The 16,012-nt window shown below is 33.0% G+C and overlaps 1 protein-coding gene and 1 pseudogene across 2 annotated transcripts; both read right to left on the bottom strand.

Annotated features, from left to right (window-relative positions):
* Positions 1-3,083: 3,083 nt before the first annotated feature.
* LOC101250829 (cysteine-rich receptor-like protein kinase 2) lies at positions 3,084-8,558 on the bottom strand. Of its 2 annotated transcripts, none has more exons than XM_069296125.1 (8): positions 8,100-8,558; positions 5,422-6,203; positions 5,203-5,325; positions 4,963-5,102; positions 4,676-4,886; positions 4,248-4,482; positions 3,993-4,143; positions 3,084-3,916 (listed from the first exon to the last, which is right to left on the bottom strand). In XM_069296125.1, exons 2-8 carry the CDS (start codon positions 6,188-6,190, stop codon positions 3,581-3,583), a joined length of 1,965 nt encoding a protein of 654 aa, XP_069152226.1. In that variant the 5' UTR covers positions 6,191-6,203; positions 8,100-8,558; the 3' UTR covers positions 3,084-3,580. The 2 variants fall into 2 exon arrangements, with proteins under 2 accessions (XP_069152226.1, XP_069152229.1); XM_069296128.1 differs by having other exon boundaries at positions 4,248-4,428; positions 8,100-8,544.
* A 3,147-nt stretch (positions 8,559-11,705) lies between these two features.
* LOC101258180 (cysteine-rich receptor-like protein kinase 2) lies at positions 11,706-15,366 on the bottom strand (annotated as a pseudogene).
* Between the last annotated feature and the right edge of the window lie 646 nt (positions 15,367-16,012).

The raw sequence follows: 16,012 nt of genomic DNA, 5'->3' as shown, positions 1-16,012 counted from the left end.
TCTTTGATGTGTTGTAATTCTTTATATGAATGTATATTTTTTAAAGTTTGTCTTTAAAAAAGATATATCACTAATAGTATAAAGGTTTTTTTTATAGGTTTTTACTAAAAATTGATTTTAACTTTCTATTTATGATAGGAAAAAAACAAGGCTTTTTAGAAAATTATTGAGACTTTTTTAAATTTATTTACTAGTTACTTGCTTAATTATAAATTTTTTGTTATTAAAAGGGCAAATTAGAGTAATTATATTATTATTTGTATTTTTTAAAATAAGTCTTTATAAATAATCGAGCCTTAAGCTCTCAAAAAAAATTTATGAGGTCACATTTTTTTAAACAAATCTTTGTAAATAATGGAGCCTATAGTTTTATAGTTTTATATGTTTGAAATTTACAAATTTAATTAATTTAAATTTACGTGAAGACCATTAAAGTAATTTGTTCTTGCAAAAGACAAAAAGTTGTCTGATGCAATATGGTACCTTCGAGAAGTCAAGTACATTATTTAACATTTTGTCTATTATTCTTCTATGACTCACCGACTATTTATTTATTTTTAAATTGACACACGTATTAAGAAAATAATAATTGATATAATTAATTTATTATTTTATTTTTATTAATTATGAAGTGAGTGAATTAAAAAATTTAATTTTTTTAGAAGTTATACTTTTTAAAAACTAATTAATTGAGGATATAATAGATAAAAAATTGTCTTTTCTTGATTTGTCAAAATGAATTAGTAATTAAAGACAGAAAGTACTACTATCTCGGTCTCATATTATAATTACATTTTTCATTTGCACTTGCATTTAGAAATAAAGTAATTTTACCGCTATGCCCTTATTTAACGTTTGTTTATGATAACCTTGTAATATTTCAAAAATATAAATGCATTTGAATGACTATTTAAATCTTACTTTTCGAGCCATATTTTTTCACCAATTGATCCAAAAAATTTAAAAATTCAAATTTTTCACACCTCAATTTTCCTATATATTTTGTGTAAAATATCTTTTCATATTTTTTTATATAAATTCTTAAAGCAAATATGACAACATCACAAAATATTCAAATTCCATTAATTCAAATTGAATTTGTTTGTTGATATTTTTATATTTTTAATTTGTTTGTTTGATATATTTTTTTCAAAACATATTTTATAGGATAAGTAGTGAATAAAGATAGTTTCCAATCAAATTAATTAGTAGTGGATTTCCAAGGTTAGTTAAAGTATATATATTTTCAAGATCAATTAATAAGGGTATAATGGATAAAATATGATATTTTATGCATAAATTTTGTAAAATGACATATATTATCGTTCAACTATTTTTAGAAAGCGATGACTTATAATATGGGATGGAGGGAGTACTTTATGTGATATTTTGTATTCTCGTGATTCAAACTTCTTAATTTATCTTTTACTTTTTCTAGATAAGGTATATATAATTGAAAGCTATGTAAAAAATATTTCAAGTTAGGAAAAAGGCTCAAATATGCCATCAAATTTTCAGAAAAGACTCATTTATGTGATTCGTTACAAGTTTGACTCATCTATGCCATTATCGTTCAAGAAAAGACTCATTCATGCTATTATTTTTTAAAAGTGATTTTGCAAAATTATTTTTGACACGTGATCAATACTAATTCGGCCACGTCATCAATTTTTTCAATAAAAAGAACTATAATTCTGGAAAAAAAAATTAAATTAATTTTTTTTAATTAAATAAATTAATGACGTGGCCGAAATATGAAAAAATGTGCATAAAGAATAATTTGATTGATTGTTAAAATTTGAATATCATCACCTAAATTGAAATACATATAGTAATATTTATGTAACTTTTAAAAAAGGCATAATACATAAATATGTCCTTTAACTTGACTTCGAATCACATTTTATGCCCTTCAACTTTGGGTGTGCATAAGTAGACACTTAAATTTGTATGAAGTTGAACAAATTGACACACATGTCCTACATGTCATTTTTTGTCCTATATGGTGTCTTATGTGTATTCTGTCATGTAGGACTAATGTATTTATTTATTTAAAAGTTGGACAGTTTAAGTGTCTGTTGTGCATTATAAAAGTTGGAGATCAAATTTAAAATTTGAAACTAAGTTTAGGATCTAATATATGTATTATGCCTTTAAAGAAATTGAAATATAGACTATAAAAAAATCACACCATGTGTATTGACCCAAACAACTCTATAGGAACAAATTATTAAAGCAGCTTTAATGAAATAATAATGATTCATATAGTTCATTCAAATTTATTTGGATTGAGGCATTATTTTTTGTAATACATAATTGATAATTCAAATTTGATTTCAGTTAATAAATTAAAAATACTCTGATTTTGTAAATACACATTTAGACGTCTCAACTGACCACTATACAATCCAGTACTCATCTCCGTTGTGTCTTGTGACACCCCACGCTAACATGACACATAAAATCTTGAAGGTATCCAGATGATCATTTTGTAAGTTTAAGTGTTCAACTAACACAATGAAAACGAGTTTGTTAAAGTATGATTTTGATATGTATGTTATTATGTACAAATGATTTCTCTCTGGGAAATATATGTGATCGAGTTCATTCACGATACACGTAGGACACCACGTAAGATAAAAAATGACATGTAGAATATCATGTAGGACATATGTGTCTTTTTGTTTAATTTTATACAACTTTAAGTGCATGCTTGTGCACACCCAAAGTTGAAGGACATAAATGTGATTTGAAACCAAGTTAAAGGGCATATTTATTTCTTATGCCGAATTTAAAGATTTCTTTAGGAAGCTCTTGGCTTCTTTTGTTGTGAATATAGCTAGATGTGTATAATCTAGCTATTTTGTAAATATTCACTTTGGTGATTAATGAAATTCTGATAATTACCAAAAAAGAAAATGCATAATACATAAATGTGTCATTTAACTTCACCTCATTTTATATTTTATGTCCTGTAACTTTGTTTCCGCACAAGTAAACACTCAAACTTATATACAGATGAATAAGTAGACACATGTGTCCTACCTGGCATAAAACACGTAGAACACCACGTAGGATGCAAATTGTCATGTAGAATGATGTGTGTGTCTATTTATACAATCTTGTCCAGATTTAAATTTCTGCTTGTGTACACCTAAAGTTGAAGGTCATAAATGTGAAATGAAACTAAGTTATAGGGTATATTATGTATTATGCCACAAGAAAAATATCAACCAACTCCACCATTGCAACCACCAGCACCACTACCAATGACAGTCACCACAACAACAACAACCACCTATGTTATCACAACTATCATGCACCATCATCATTACTAGACACTAACAACACCAACACCAACACCACGACCACTACAAAATATCTTCACCATCACTAGCAAGCAGAAGTGTCTAAGATCCACATTGGATTCCAAACAATATAAGAACATTTGGATCATGTTGGGGTGTTTAGTTGCCAGTTGAGGTCAATTTAAAGTGTCTATACATGTATCATGTCTATAATTTATACTTCAGTTTCATGCCTATAATTTATACTTCAGTTTCAGGGCATTGGCATATCATCATCTGGGGTAAAATGAACTGTGAGATAAGTTGGCAATCGTAGCAAAAGCGCCTTCTTTTATCGAGTACTTCTCCTGAGGGTTGTGAGTTTCAATGGGTTTCTCTTCCACGAATGGCGGCTTAGTAGGAGGAGGCAACTCTTCATCTTTCTTGATGAACATTTGTAATGCCTTAGACATGGATGGACGTAACGTTGGGATCTCTTGAGTGCACAAAAGTCCCACATGTAACACTCTCGCAACCTCATTTCTTACATTGATAGTATGATAGTTATGCAACATGAGATTTGGATCGAAGAGTTCATCCACCATCCCGCGTTTATAATGCTCCCACACCTGTTAACTTCATCCAATAAAGTTAAGATCAATGAACAAAAATGTTTCAAAAGAGAAGTGATTGATCAGAAATTACATCGGAAACTAAGCTGACTGTATATTCATTGTTATTTCTCTTGTTGTTTTGTCTTCCAGTAACAATCTCTAGTAGAAGAACTCCAAAGCTGTAAACGTCTGCCTTTTCTGTTAGCTGACCGCGTGCTAAGTATTCTGGAGCCATATATCCTCTGCATGAAAACGGTAAATCATCCATTATTGGACCATATCAGTTTTTGCATCTTTGTGTACTTTATACGCGAAAAATTAGAAGATGAGACGAAGAAACACTAACAAGGTGCCAGCAACGGCAGTGCTTATGTGACTCTTGTCTTCTTGGAATGACCTGACCAATCCAAAATCAGCAATCTTTGCACGGAGCCTCGAGTCCAACAGGATGTTGCTTGCCTTGATGTCTCTGTGAATTATTCGTGTATTTGTGTTCTCGTGTAGGTATACCATTCCTTCTGCTGTCCCTATAATTATCTCAAATCTTTTCTCCCAATTTAGAGCTTTACCTTTGATAGGGTCTATCAAATTTTAAGGTTAAGAATCAATATACATGATAGAGTCAATATTTAACTTATTTGTACTTTTATTTTTAGTTGGTACAATGATGACATGAGTTTAGCTTAAATAGAACAGCGAAAGTTCGTATGGCTGACCCTCAACTTGTTTGGGACTGGCACGTAGTTGTTGTTGTAGTAAAGTTCGATTACTTACCAAATATGAAACGATCCAGACTCTGGTTAGGGAGTAACTCGTATACAAGTAGGCTTTCCGTTCCTGAGCAGCTGTAGCCCAATAACCGTGTCAAATTTTTGTGCTGGATGCTACTGATTATGTTAACCTCGTTACAGAAATCTGCAGCTCTGTGTTTGTTGTTGAAGAACAGCCTTTTGACGGCGATCTCTTTCCCATCTGCCAAAACACCCTGCAACAAAATGTGCCTTTAATTGACAACACTTTCTGGTATTGCATTGATTGCAACACATTCAGCCATTGCATACCTTATAAACCGTGCCAAATCCACCTTGCCCGAGCTTGTTGGCCTCCTCAAATGACCTCGTGGCTTTTTCAAGTGTCGAATACTTGAAGTTCAAGTTGTTTTTATGAAGGGTCTTCACTAATTTCTCAACATCAGCTGCACCTAACAAGTTCAAATTTCCTCGGAAAAGCATGAGTAGGCCATAACGCTGAATGTTGTCTTCGGTATAGTTGTGGGTAAATCACAAGATACAAGATTTTACCTTTTCTCTTCTTCTGGATTTGTTTGTTCTTCCAGACACCAAAACCAATAAAAACAGCTACTCCCAAAACGACAACGGAGCTAACAACAACAATGACTACAACTTTTCCTGCAATGTGGTGATCTGAAAGTTTTTGTTTTTATTTAAAAAAGACCATTTATCAGCAAAATTAAATGTTCAGTCGATAAATAACAAGCAAATCAGGACGAAAAGAAGTACCCCTTGATGACGAGCCTCTTTTGGTAGAAGTAGCATTGAGAAAATTTGTATCGGAATATCTCATGAAGCATCCGGTGTAAAAGGCTCTACCTTCTGACCAAGGTAAGCATCCCAACATGGATTCAGATGCATTTTGCAAACACGCTGCACAGGAGCTTGCGCTCAGCGTCTTCCAGCAATCAGCGAGAACATAAGCTGTCGCATTAGAAGGACTTGGCCCTGACACTTGAGCACGTGCATAGCCATTATTAGTCGGTGCATTTACAACGGCTTGCTGAATGGCTCGCCTAGCATTCTGTTGGAACAATGTACCCTTTGTCGTCCTGTTTTCACATATATGCATATCCTCTGGGCCTAAATACTGGTCATAGAACGTGTAAGTCTCCACTCGCATAAAGCATCGATCAAGATAAACTCGCCCTCCGTTATAAGGCAAGCACCGGGGCAGAACTGTTCGCGCTTCAGCATAGCATAACCCGCAGTCGGGTAAAGAAAGATCACCATAGCATTGGGCAAGTCCATAGATAGTATCTGGTTGAGTGACAGAAACTGCAACTCCATATCCTCCATTTTCCATTTGTTGGCTTATAGTTTCCGTAGCTGCTACAAATTTTGGGACAAAAACCGTCATATCTCGCGCCAGTTGAGTACTACATGTGATCTTGACGGTCTCCGATCTTTGTTCACACACTGATGTATCTAGTAGATGTAGGATCAACACAATAACAAAGAGGCTACATAAAATTGAAGGGGCTGCAGGTATCTCCATTTTGCCAAATGAACTGTACAACAGAAAAAACATGGTGAGAGGACTAATTGATGTAACAATGAAAATGACAAAAATAAGACAGACTAAGATCAAATGACTAAATGCTCATAAAGATGATATTTCACTACTACATCCAATTTCACCGCTGATCGCCGCTACCCACCGTTATTAATTAACTCAACTCATCATCCACCACCCTCAACCACAACCACAAATCATCGCTAGTTGGTCGACACCCTCCACTCCACTAGCCCCCAGTTACAATCATCACTACCAGCTTTGTCACCAGTGGCAGAGCCAGAAATTTCTTAAAGGATGTCCAGAAATAGCAAATTGTTATGTAAAGGGTCTCCAAAAAAGGTTATTTAATCATTTCGTATATCATTTTACTTGTATATATGCTAATTTTTTTCCGACAAAGGGATAGTATGTGGCTACGCCACTGTTTGTCACAATAACCATCAAGCACTACCAACCATCCATAATAGACACTAGTCACTATCGAAAATCACGCATCATCAATCACTGCTATATATCGCCAATCACCGGTGTCAGTCACCACCATCATTAGCTATTATTACATCAACCACAATTATCAGAAGCCACCACCAACTACCACTATCAACTGACACTGTTAACAAGTTTGATGCTATTTTATACAAGTTTAAGTATTTATTTGTGCACACTCAAAATTGGAGTAGTATAAATTTGATGCTCCTTAGCAGAGAATAGCAAAACTATAGCCAAACGGTAACATAATTATTATGTTTGCTACACCAAAAATTTACTCTTTCTTTAAAATTAATATTTTTCTCAGTATTCCTTCACAATAATTATTCTATGCTCTCATAGCAACCCTGTCATTACTTTTATTTAGATAACCATAGAAAAATTCTAGTACAATAGAAAATATTTTATTTTTAATTTCTTTCAAATTAAAGTAGGATGAACATTTTCTAATTAAAACTCATCATTAGGAAAACAATATGTATCTAAAAAGGAAAAAAATAATATAGTAATTTGAAAGAAGATATTTTTAACTCATTAAGTAACAATAAAGATATTTTTTAATTAAATTATCAGCTGATAATATTTTTATTCATTTCACGTAATTTAAAAGCATTTTGATCCTTCTCCATTTCATTAATTAATTTTCACCTGTCTGAATTCAGCTCATATTAAAGAGCTCACTAAGAACTTCATTTCTAAATTTCAAACTCAATACCTTAAGGATGAATCATTACTTACCGCCCCTCCCCCCCCCCCCCCCCCCAACCATCGAATCTCAGCGAAAACAGAAGGAAATAGGTAGAAGTACCTCGTTAGACTATGACTTAAATTCCAGTAACACACTTTAACTAAACTAAGATCCTATTATCTCTGAACTTATTTCTTTTTGTAATTTTGTATACCTTTTTTACTTACGCGACATTCAAATATCTCTCACACGCCTCAACTGTGTGGAGTCACGGAGTGTGCCACACAAGTCAAAAGATGTACAATATTATATATAAAATGAGCTAGCGTTAATAGGACATTAGCTTAGTACAGGTATGTCGAATTTCAATCATAATGTAGGAGTACTCTCTTAAAATAGAAAGAAGAAAAAGGCATAATGCATATTTTAGACTCTAAACTTGACTTCAAATTTTAACTTTGACTCCAACTTTCATGCACAAACAAACACTTTAACTATCCAACTTTTAAATAAATAAACACATGAGTCCTACATGGCACAATACAAGTAGGACACCAAGTAAGACAAAAAATGACATGTAAGATGACATGTGTGTCTATCTGTTCAACTTTATACAAGTTTAAGTGTCTACTTGTGCGTACTCAGAGTTGAAAGCATAAATGTGATTCGAAGCCAAGTTAAAGGGCATATTTATGTATTACAAATACTCACAAAGTTTTTCTGAGCTCTGTATTCACCGTATTTTGAGCCGGAAAAGAGAGATATCACCGTCGCCGGTGCAAACTGATTCGTTGCTGTCAAAGTTGTAAAAACATAGAGAAAATAGGAAAAATGAAGGGCAATTTCATATTTGATTAATGGGTTGTTTTGTGAGGGAATTCTTTCCTACTTCCAACTTTTGTTGATTTCTGGAGTTAGCGTTCGATATTTATATTGAAGTGCCTCAAATTTAAATTTTACTGCGGAAAGAAAGTAACTTTGTCCGTTATCTATATTGAAATGGACTAAATTTAAACTCAGATGAAAAAAATTATATTAGGAAAAGAGATATTTTCTAAGAAAGAGTTGGAATTCAAAATTTCTTATACTACAATTTTATTTTATTTTAATTTTGTTTTGTGTGAAATCATTTCGCTGAAATGTGAAGTTGTGAACCAGAGGAAAATTTGTGGAAAAATTTGTTGGAAGCATTATTTGTTGGATATTTTCTAAATAAAGACAAGTCAACAAGGGTCTTTTTCTACTGTAACAAAGTTTGATTTGAAATAAAAAATAACAAGAAATAAATGTTTTTGTGATCTTTGACATGTGAAAATTCTGTGTGGATGCAATTTTTTTTTTAAGTTTATCTTTAAAAAGAGACACTATAATATGTGTGGTACTATTAACGGGTCGTTTGATTTGATTATAAATTATGTTAAAATTAATTATGTTGAGATAAGTTAATATTATGATAAATTATATTGAAATTAGTTATGCGGAAAATGGCATAATACATATATTGCATTCTAAATTTAGCTTCAAATTTTAACTTTGACCTTCAACTTTCATGATGCACAAACATGCACTTTAACTATTCAACTTTTAAATAAATAAACACATGAGTCCTACATGACACAATACACGTAAGACACCACGTAGGACAAAAAATGACATGTAGGACATGTGTGTCTATTTGTTCAATTTTGTACAAGTTTAAGTGGCTACTTGTACACATCCAAAGTTGAAGGGCATAAATGTAATTTGAAACCAAGTTAAAGGGCATATTTATGTAGTATGCCATTAGTTTGTGTTGCTTGTTTGATTTGTCATATTCAAAATACATTCATTGCATAATTTCTAAGAATTAAGTTATTTTTTTTAATAAAAAATACCCTTCATCTTATTTAGATTTTTTATTTTTCTTTTACATTTTCTATGCGAGTTTTAGTTATTCTTTCTTAAAAATATTTTTTTTATTTAGCTTAAATATTTTTTGGAACGCATTTCCATGATTGTGCTGTGTATTTTTTAAATTAAAATTTCATCTTACTTGCCTTAAAATAAAAGTTCCTTCTTGTTTATGTTAAAAATAAATTCCATCTTATTTAGTTTAAAAATTAAACTTTCATCTTATTTAGCTTAAAAATAAGACTTTCATTTTAAATTTATTAACAGTAAAAGAAATTTTATTATTAAAGTTATCTACATTTTAATTGATATATAAAACATAATTTTTAAGTGACTGATGAACTATTTAATTAAAAATACGGAAAAGAGCCTAAAATACCATCGAAGTATTGGAAATGGTACAAAATTACCTTCCATCCACCTATTGGCTCTAAAATGTCCTTCTCATCTACTTATTGGCCCCAAAATACGTTTGTCATTCACCTTTGGATTTAAAATTGACCACTTATTTAACTATTTTAAAATTAAACTGTTTAAATATTTTTTAGAATACTTGGCGCTCAACTATTTGTTATAATTTAACTTATTAGTAGAATTTACAAATCAATCCACTACCCACCCATTACTAATTAAACCCCACCAAATAAATAAATTCATCACATTACTAATGCAACAACAGGAAAGCTACTGCCAATGCGTGTTTTTAAAAATTTGAGGCAAAAATATCTATAGAAGTAAATTATTAGACATTGAAATGTCTAAATTAAAATTACCGATAAATATAAAAGTGTGACTATGTTCATCTTAATTTTCCTCTCGTCTCAATTATGTGATGTTACTTTATAGATAACTTTTTAATAAAAAATAATATGCTAAAGGTTTTAAAACAAATCATCAATATTTATAAAAATATATTAAAAAAAAGTGCATGAATTAATTCAGAATGTACTACTTCTTTACCTTTACTCATAAATATCGAATTTAAGCTTGAGAGAGAATTCTGTCGAAAGTGTTCTCCTAACTAAGAAGCTCAATCTAAATTTAATTGGGGCTTCGATTTGGACTCGAATAATCTTGGATGTCATTTTCAGGAATCTATAATTTCGTCGTGTTTTAGTAGTGTTTATGACGATTTTGATATTATATTTGGTTTATTAATTGGGTGGGGTTTAGTTAGTAATGAGTGGGTAGTGAGTTGATTTATAAATTATATTAATAAATTAAATTATAACCAATAGTTGAGCGCCAAATATTTTTAAAAAATATTTAAACAGTTAAATAAGTGGTCAATTTTAAACCTAAAGGTGAATGACAATGGTATTTTGGAGCCAATAAATGGATGAGAAGGACATTTTGGAGCCAATAGGTGGATAGAGGGTAATTTTGTAACATTTTCAATACTTCGAGGGTATTTTAGGCCCTTTTCCGTAAAAATTATGTTAATATACATGAATGTAAATTGGTGTATGAAAGTGGGGTTTAAGGAGGACTATTTTTGTTATTTTACCTACCTAATCCCGGGATATGTTATCTTGAGATTTTTATCCCACCCCTAAAAGGGACAACTTATCCTAAGACTAATTGTTAATCCCGAAATAAGTTATTCCACTCTTGGCAATCAAACAACAGATTAAAGACCACTAAAAAAATTATACTCGGATTAAACCTTCTTGTCCATCACACCAAATGACCCTAAAGGTTTCTTATGCGTCCTTACTAGAGATCGATGTCTTTCTATTTTCAAAAGGAGAAATAAGAGTAAGATTTTTAAGGAAGTTGTTTTTAAAACTTTTTAAATTTATTTACAAGTTGCTTGCTTGATTGCAAATCTGTTTAAAAAGTTATTAAAAGTTATCACTTTCAACCACTACCATCATTGCAATCAATTCCTACTACCAATAAACTCCGGTATCACAACTAGAATCACTATCAAATACCACCATACATTAATTCTTCAATCACCACCACCGTCGTCACCACTTCCACAACTACTATTAGTCATTACCACTACCACCAGTATGGTCAATCACTACTATCAATCACCTCCATCATCATAACTAGCACTGCCGCTAGCTACCACAAACTCATCATCAATGACCACACATTCTTCAGTCACCATTATTATCACCACCAACCACTAATATCAACCAACTTCACCATTACAACTACCAACACCACTACCAATAGCCATCATTATGACAGTTATCAGGAACATCAACCACCCCCACCATTATTACTAGACACTAACAACAACTATTACCATCACCAGCCACCACCATCACTACAAAGTATCTCCACCATCTTTAGCAAGCAAAAATGTTCTTTTTAATTAAAAAAAAAACAAATAGTGATTTTGTTTTATTAATATTTTATTATATTTTGTTTGAATTGTATATTTATTATGTATATATAAATAAATTATGTATGTTCAGATGTTGAAACAAACCATCTTAATCAGTCAAATGTGCATTCAGATTCAAACATCTAAATCTTAATGAAAACAAATGAGGCCTCACATCCACATTGAATCCCAAAATAGGTGTCTAGATGTGCATAGCCAAAAGTGGAGTGTTTGATGGCCAGTTGAGGTCAATTTAATGTGTCTATCTATATATCATGCCTACAATTTATAATTCATTTTCAGGGCATTGGGATATCATCATCTGGGGTAAAATGAACTGTGAGATAAGTTGGCAATCGTAGCAGAAGCGCCTTCTTTTATCGAGTACTTCTCACTAGGGTTATGAGTTTCCATGGTTTTCTCTTCCACGAATGGCGGCTTAGTAGGAGGAGGCAACTCTTCGTCTTTCTTGATGAACATTTGTAATGCCTTGGACATGGATGGACGTAACGTTGGGATCTCTTGAGTGCACAAAAGTCCCACATGCAACACTCTTGCAACCTCATTTTTCACATTTATTGTATGGTTGTTATGCAACATGAGATTCGGATCGAACAGATCCTCCACTATCCCACGTTGAAAGTGCTCCCATGCCTGTTAATTTCATCCAATAAAGTTAAGATCAATGAATCGTAAATGTTGGTTCAAGAGAGAAGCGATTGATCAGAAATTACATCGAAAACTAAGCTGACTGTATATTCGGCGTTGTTTCTCTTGTTATTTTGTCTTCCAGTAACAATCTCTAGTAGAAGAACTCCAAAGCTGTAGATGTCTACTTTTTCTGTTAGTTGACCGCGCGCTAAGTATTCTGGAGCCATATATCCTCTGCATAAAAAGGTTAAATCATCTATATTTTGGTGTACTTTTATACGAAAAAATAGAAGATGAAATGAAGAAATACTAACAATGTGCCAGCAATGGCAGTGCTTGTGTGACTCTTGTCTGCTTGAAACGACCTGGCCAGCCCAAAATCAGCAATCTTTGCACGGAGCCTCGAGTCCAACAGGATGTTGCTTGCCTTAATGTCTCTGTGAATTATTCGTGTATTGTGTTCTCGTGTAGGTATACCATTCCTTCTGCTGTCCCTATAATTATCTCAAATCTTTTCTCCCAATTTAGAGCTTTACTTTGATAGGGTCTGTCAAATTTAAAGTTAGAATCAATATACGCGATAAAATCATTCAGGCTTGCCATGTGAAAACATACCACTTTAGTCTTAATGCAAAGTCGGTTACTCAAGTGTTTTTTTTAGTTGGAGCAATGATGACATGAGTTTTAGCTTAAATAGTATAGTTAGGATTCATATAGCCGACAGCTACTTTGTTCGGGACTGAAGCATAGTAGTGTTGTAGTAAAGTTCGGTTACTTACCAAATATGAAGCGATCAAGACTCTGGTTAGGGAGTAACTCGTATACAAGAAGGCTTTCCGGTCCTGAGCAGCTGCATCCTAATAACCTTGTCAAATTTTTGTGCTGGACGCTACTGATAATGTTAACCTCGTTATAAAAATCTGCAGCTCTGTGTTTGTTGTTGAAGAACAGCCTTTTGACGGCGATCTCTCTTCCGTCTGCCAAAACACCCTGCAACAAATTGTGTCTCAAACTCTGTTTAATTGTCTTGCTGTTATCATTCAGCCATTACATACCTTATAAACTGTGCCAAATCCGCCTTGCCCGAGCTTGTTGGCCTCATCAAATGACCCCGTGGCTTTGTCAAGTGCCGAATACTTGAAGTTCTCAACATCATTTGCACCTAACAAGTTCAAATTTCCGAGGAAAAGCACAAGTAGGCCATAACGCCTCAAGTTAATTCTTGAAAGTTGTCTCGGTACAGTTATGTGCAAATCGCAAGATATTTTTGTAACAAAAGTATTTACCTTTTCTCTTCTGCTGGATTTGTTTCTTCTTCCAGACACCAAAAACAACAAAAATAGCTGCTCCCAGAACGACAACGGAACTAATTACAACAATTATGACAATGACTACAACTTTTCCTGCATTATGATGATTTTAAATTTAAGATTAGTTGATATATAACAGGTAAACCAGGACGAAGAACGAGCTAAACGTACCCCTTGATGACGAACCTCCACTGGTAGAAGTATCATCGAGAAAATTTGAATCAGAATACCTCATGAAGCATCCAGTGTAAAGGGCTCTACCTTCAGACCAAGGTAAGCATCCCAACATAGATGCAGATGCATTTTGCAAACACGCTGCGCAGGAGTTCGCGTTCAGTGTCTTCCAACAATCAGCGAGAACGTAAGCTGTTTCGTTGAAAGGACCGTGTACTGACACTTCGGCACGTGCATAACCATCATTACTCGGTGCATTTGCAACAGCTTTCTGCACGGCTCGCCTAGCATTCTGTTGGAACAATGCACCCTTTTTCGTCCTGTTTCCGCATAAATGCCTATCCTCTGGACCTAAATACTGGTCATAGAACATGTAATCATCCACTCGAAAAAAGCATCCATCAAGATAAATTCTACGTCCGTTATAAGGGTAGCATTGGGGCAGGAGAGTTTCCGCTTCAGTGAAGCATAAGACGCAGTCGACTAAAGAAAAATTACTATAGCATTGGGCAAGTGCATAGTTAGTATCTAATCCAGTACCGGTAACTGCTACTCCATATCCTCTAGTTCTCATTTGTTGACTTATGTTTTTCGTTGTATCCATATAATTTGTGACGTTAGCCCCCGTTTCGTTTCCACATACGATCTGGACTATCTGAGATGTCGATTCAGCCACTGATGTATCAGATAGAAGTAGAATCAACACAATAACACAGAGACTACACAAAATTGAAGGGGTTACTCTTTCCATTTCTCCAGATGAGCTGTATCACATAGAATGAGAAATATATCATTGACATTGAAATAACAATAAATTTTCGCTCGACATAAGTTTATATTTTCGTATCATAATATGTCGATCAAGGCATAAGTTCAATTCAGAACCCTTACGTCGTAAAAGACAGAACTAGTTCCTACAAAACTTATGATGAGCAAGCCTCCGAAGTAGCGACTTGATGAAAAAACTCTTGAATCCCTTAGCTTGGCCACAACCATTAGTCATCATCACTAACGAGCATTACCACAATTACGGATGGATTTTAGCAAGGTGTGAATGGGAAATAAGAACGAACGAGTTTTTTTCTGTTTCTGTTTTTACTAACCTGAATATAACAATAACCATCAATCATTACGAACAATCACCACTATATACCTACCAACGTTTATATATCATCAATCACCATTAGTCATCACACTTATTAGCTATTACTATCATCCACCACAATTATCAGTAGCCAACGCTACTACCATCAATTCGATTTTATCAACCACCCCATCAATAGTAGCCCCCGGCCTATCGGCAACCACAACTAATATCGCGAAAACAATTAGGATAATTTTTCTATACTGATACTAAGACATAATCATATAGCATCTAAATGAAAACAGAAAGAACAGAAAACTTACATTTTCCGGATTTCGAGTCGGAGAAAGAGATCACCTGTGCAAACTGATCAGCTGCTGTCAAAGATGAAGAAACAAAGTGAAATGAAGTATTTTTTGGTTTTTCAACTTGGTGTTTGATATCAATGAAATTTCATATTGAAGGTAAAGATTAATAAAGATGACTTTGTACCTAACTACACTCAAACTTGAACTTCTGATGAAAAATGAAAGAGTACTTACCACTCCATCACGACTTTTTATCATTTTTCAGTGACAGAAGTCAATACAAGAGATGATGGTGATAGATAATGGGAAGAAAATGGTTGAATAAAAGAGACAAAAGGGATTTTTTAAAATTAATGAGTAAAACAGGAAATGGTAAGAGCAGTTTTACTTTTGCTTTTTGTTTTTTCAGTCGAGTGTCCGATATTCATATTGAAGCAGATTGAATTTGAATTCGTATCGGGAAGTAGTTCCAAATTAGGGTTTATACGTATTCTAACAAAGACAATTATATACTCAAGAAGGCTCAAACCCAAACCTTCTGATTACTGATGAAGTAGTTAACACTCCACCACAATTTTTTTTGTTTTTTTCTTTGAGATAGAAGTCAACAAGAGGAAATAATTTGTGGAAAAAATCATTTGTTTGAATTTTTCAAAGAGTAACAGTAACTCCCTATTTGATTGTTGGGTTTATATATATTAATTCCCATTACTGACTAAACCAAAATAAAAAAGGAGAAGACATAAGATACTCTCCTGTTTTAATTTACGTGACACTGTTTGATTTGATACGGGTTTAAGAACGAAAAATATTTTTAAAATTTGTGATCTTCGACATATTATTACTATTCAGGATAAAATATGCAA

The sequence above is a fragment of the Solanum lycopersicum genome, chromosome 1, assembly GCF_036512215.1.
Source record: "Solanum lycopersicum chromosome 1, SLM_r2.1".
NCBI classification, from domain to species: Eukaryota; Viridiplantae; Streptophyta; class Magnoliopsida; order Solanales; family Solanaceae; genus Solanum; species Solanum lycopersicum.
Note: the sequence above shows the minus strand (reverse complement) of the source record. Positions and strands in the feature narration are given on the sequence as shown.

Bases quoted from the DNA above. Each gene is read 5' to 3' on its own strand.
- LOC101250829 (XM_069296125.1), bottom strand. From the start codon at position 6,190: ATGGAGATACCTGCAGCCCCTTCAATTTTATGTAGCCTCTTTGTTATT. The intron at 5,103-5,202 runs GTAAAATCTTGT...TGAACTTGTTAG, and splicing joins AATCCAGAAGAAGAGAAAAG to GTGCAGCTGATGTTGAGAAA. The intron at 3,917-3,992 runs GTAATTTCTGAT...TGAAGTTAACAG, and splicing joins CAGTCAGCTTAGTTTCCGAT to GTGTGGGAGCATTATAAACG.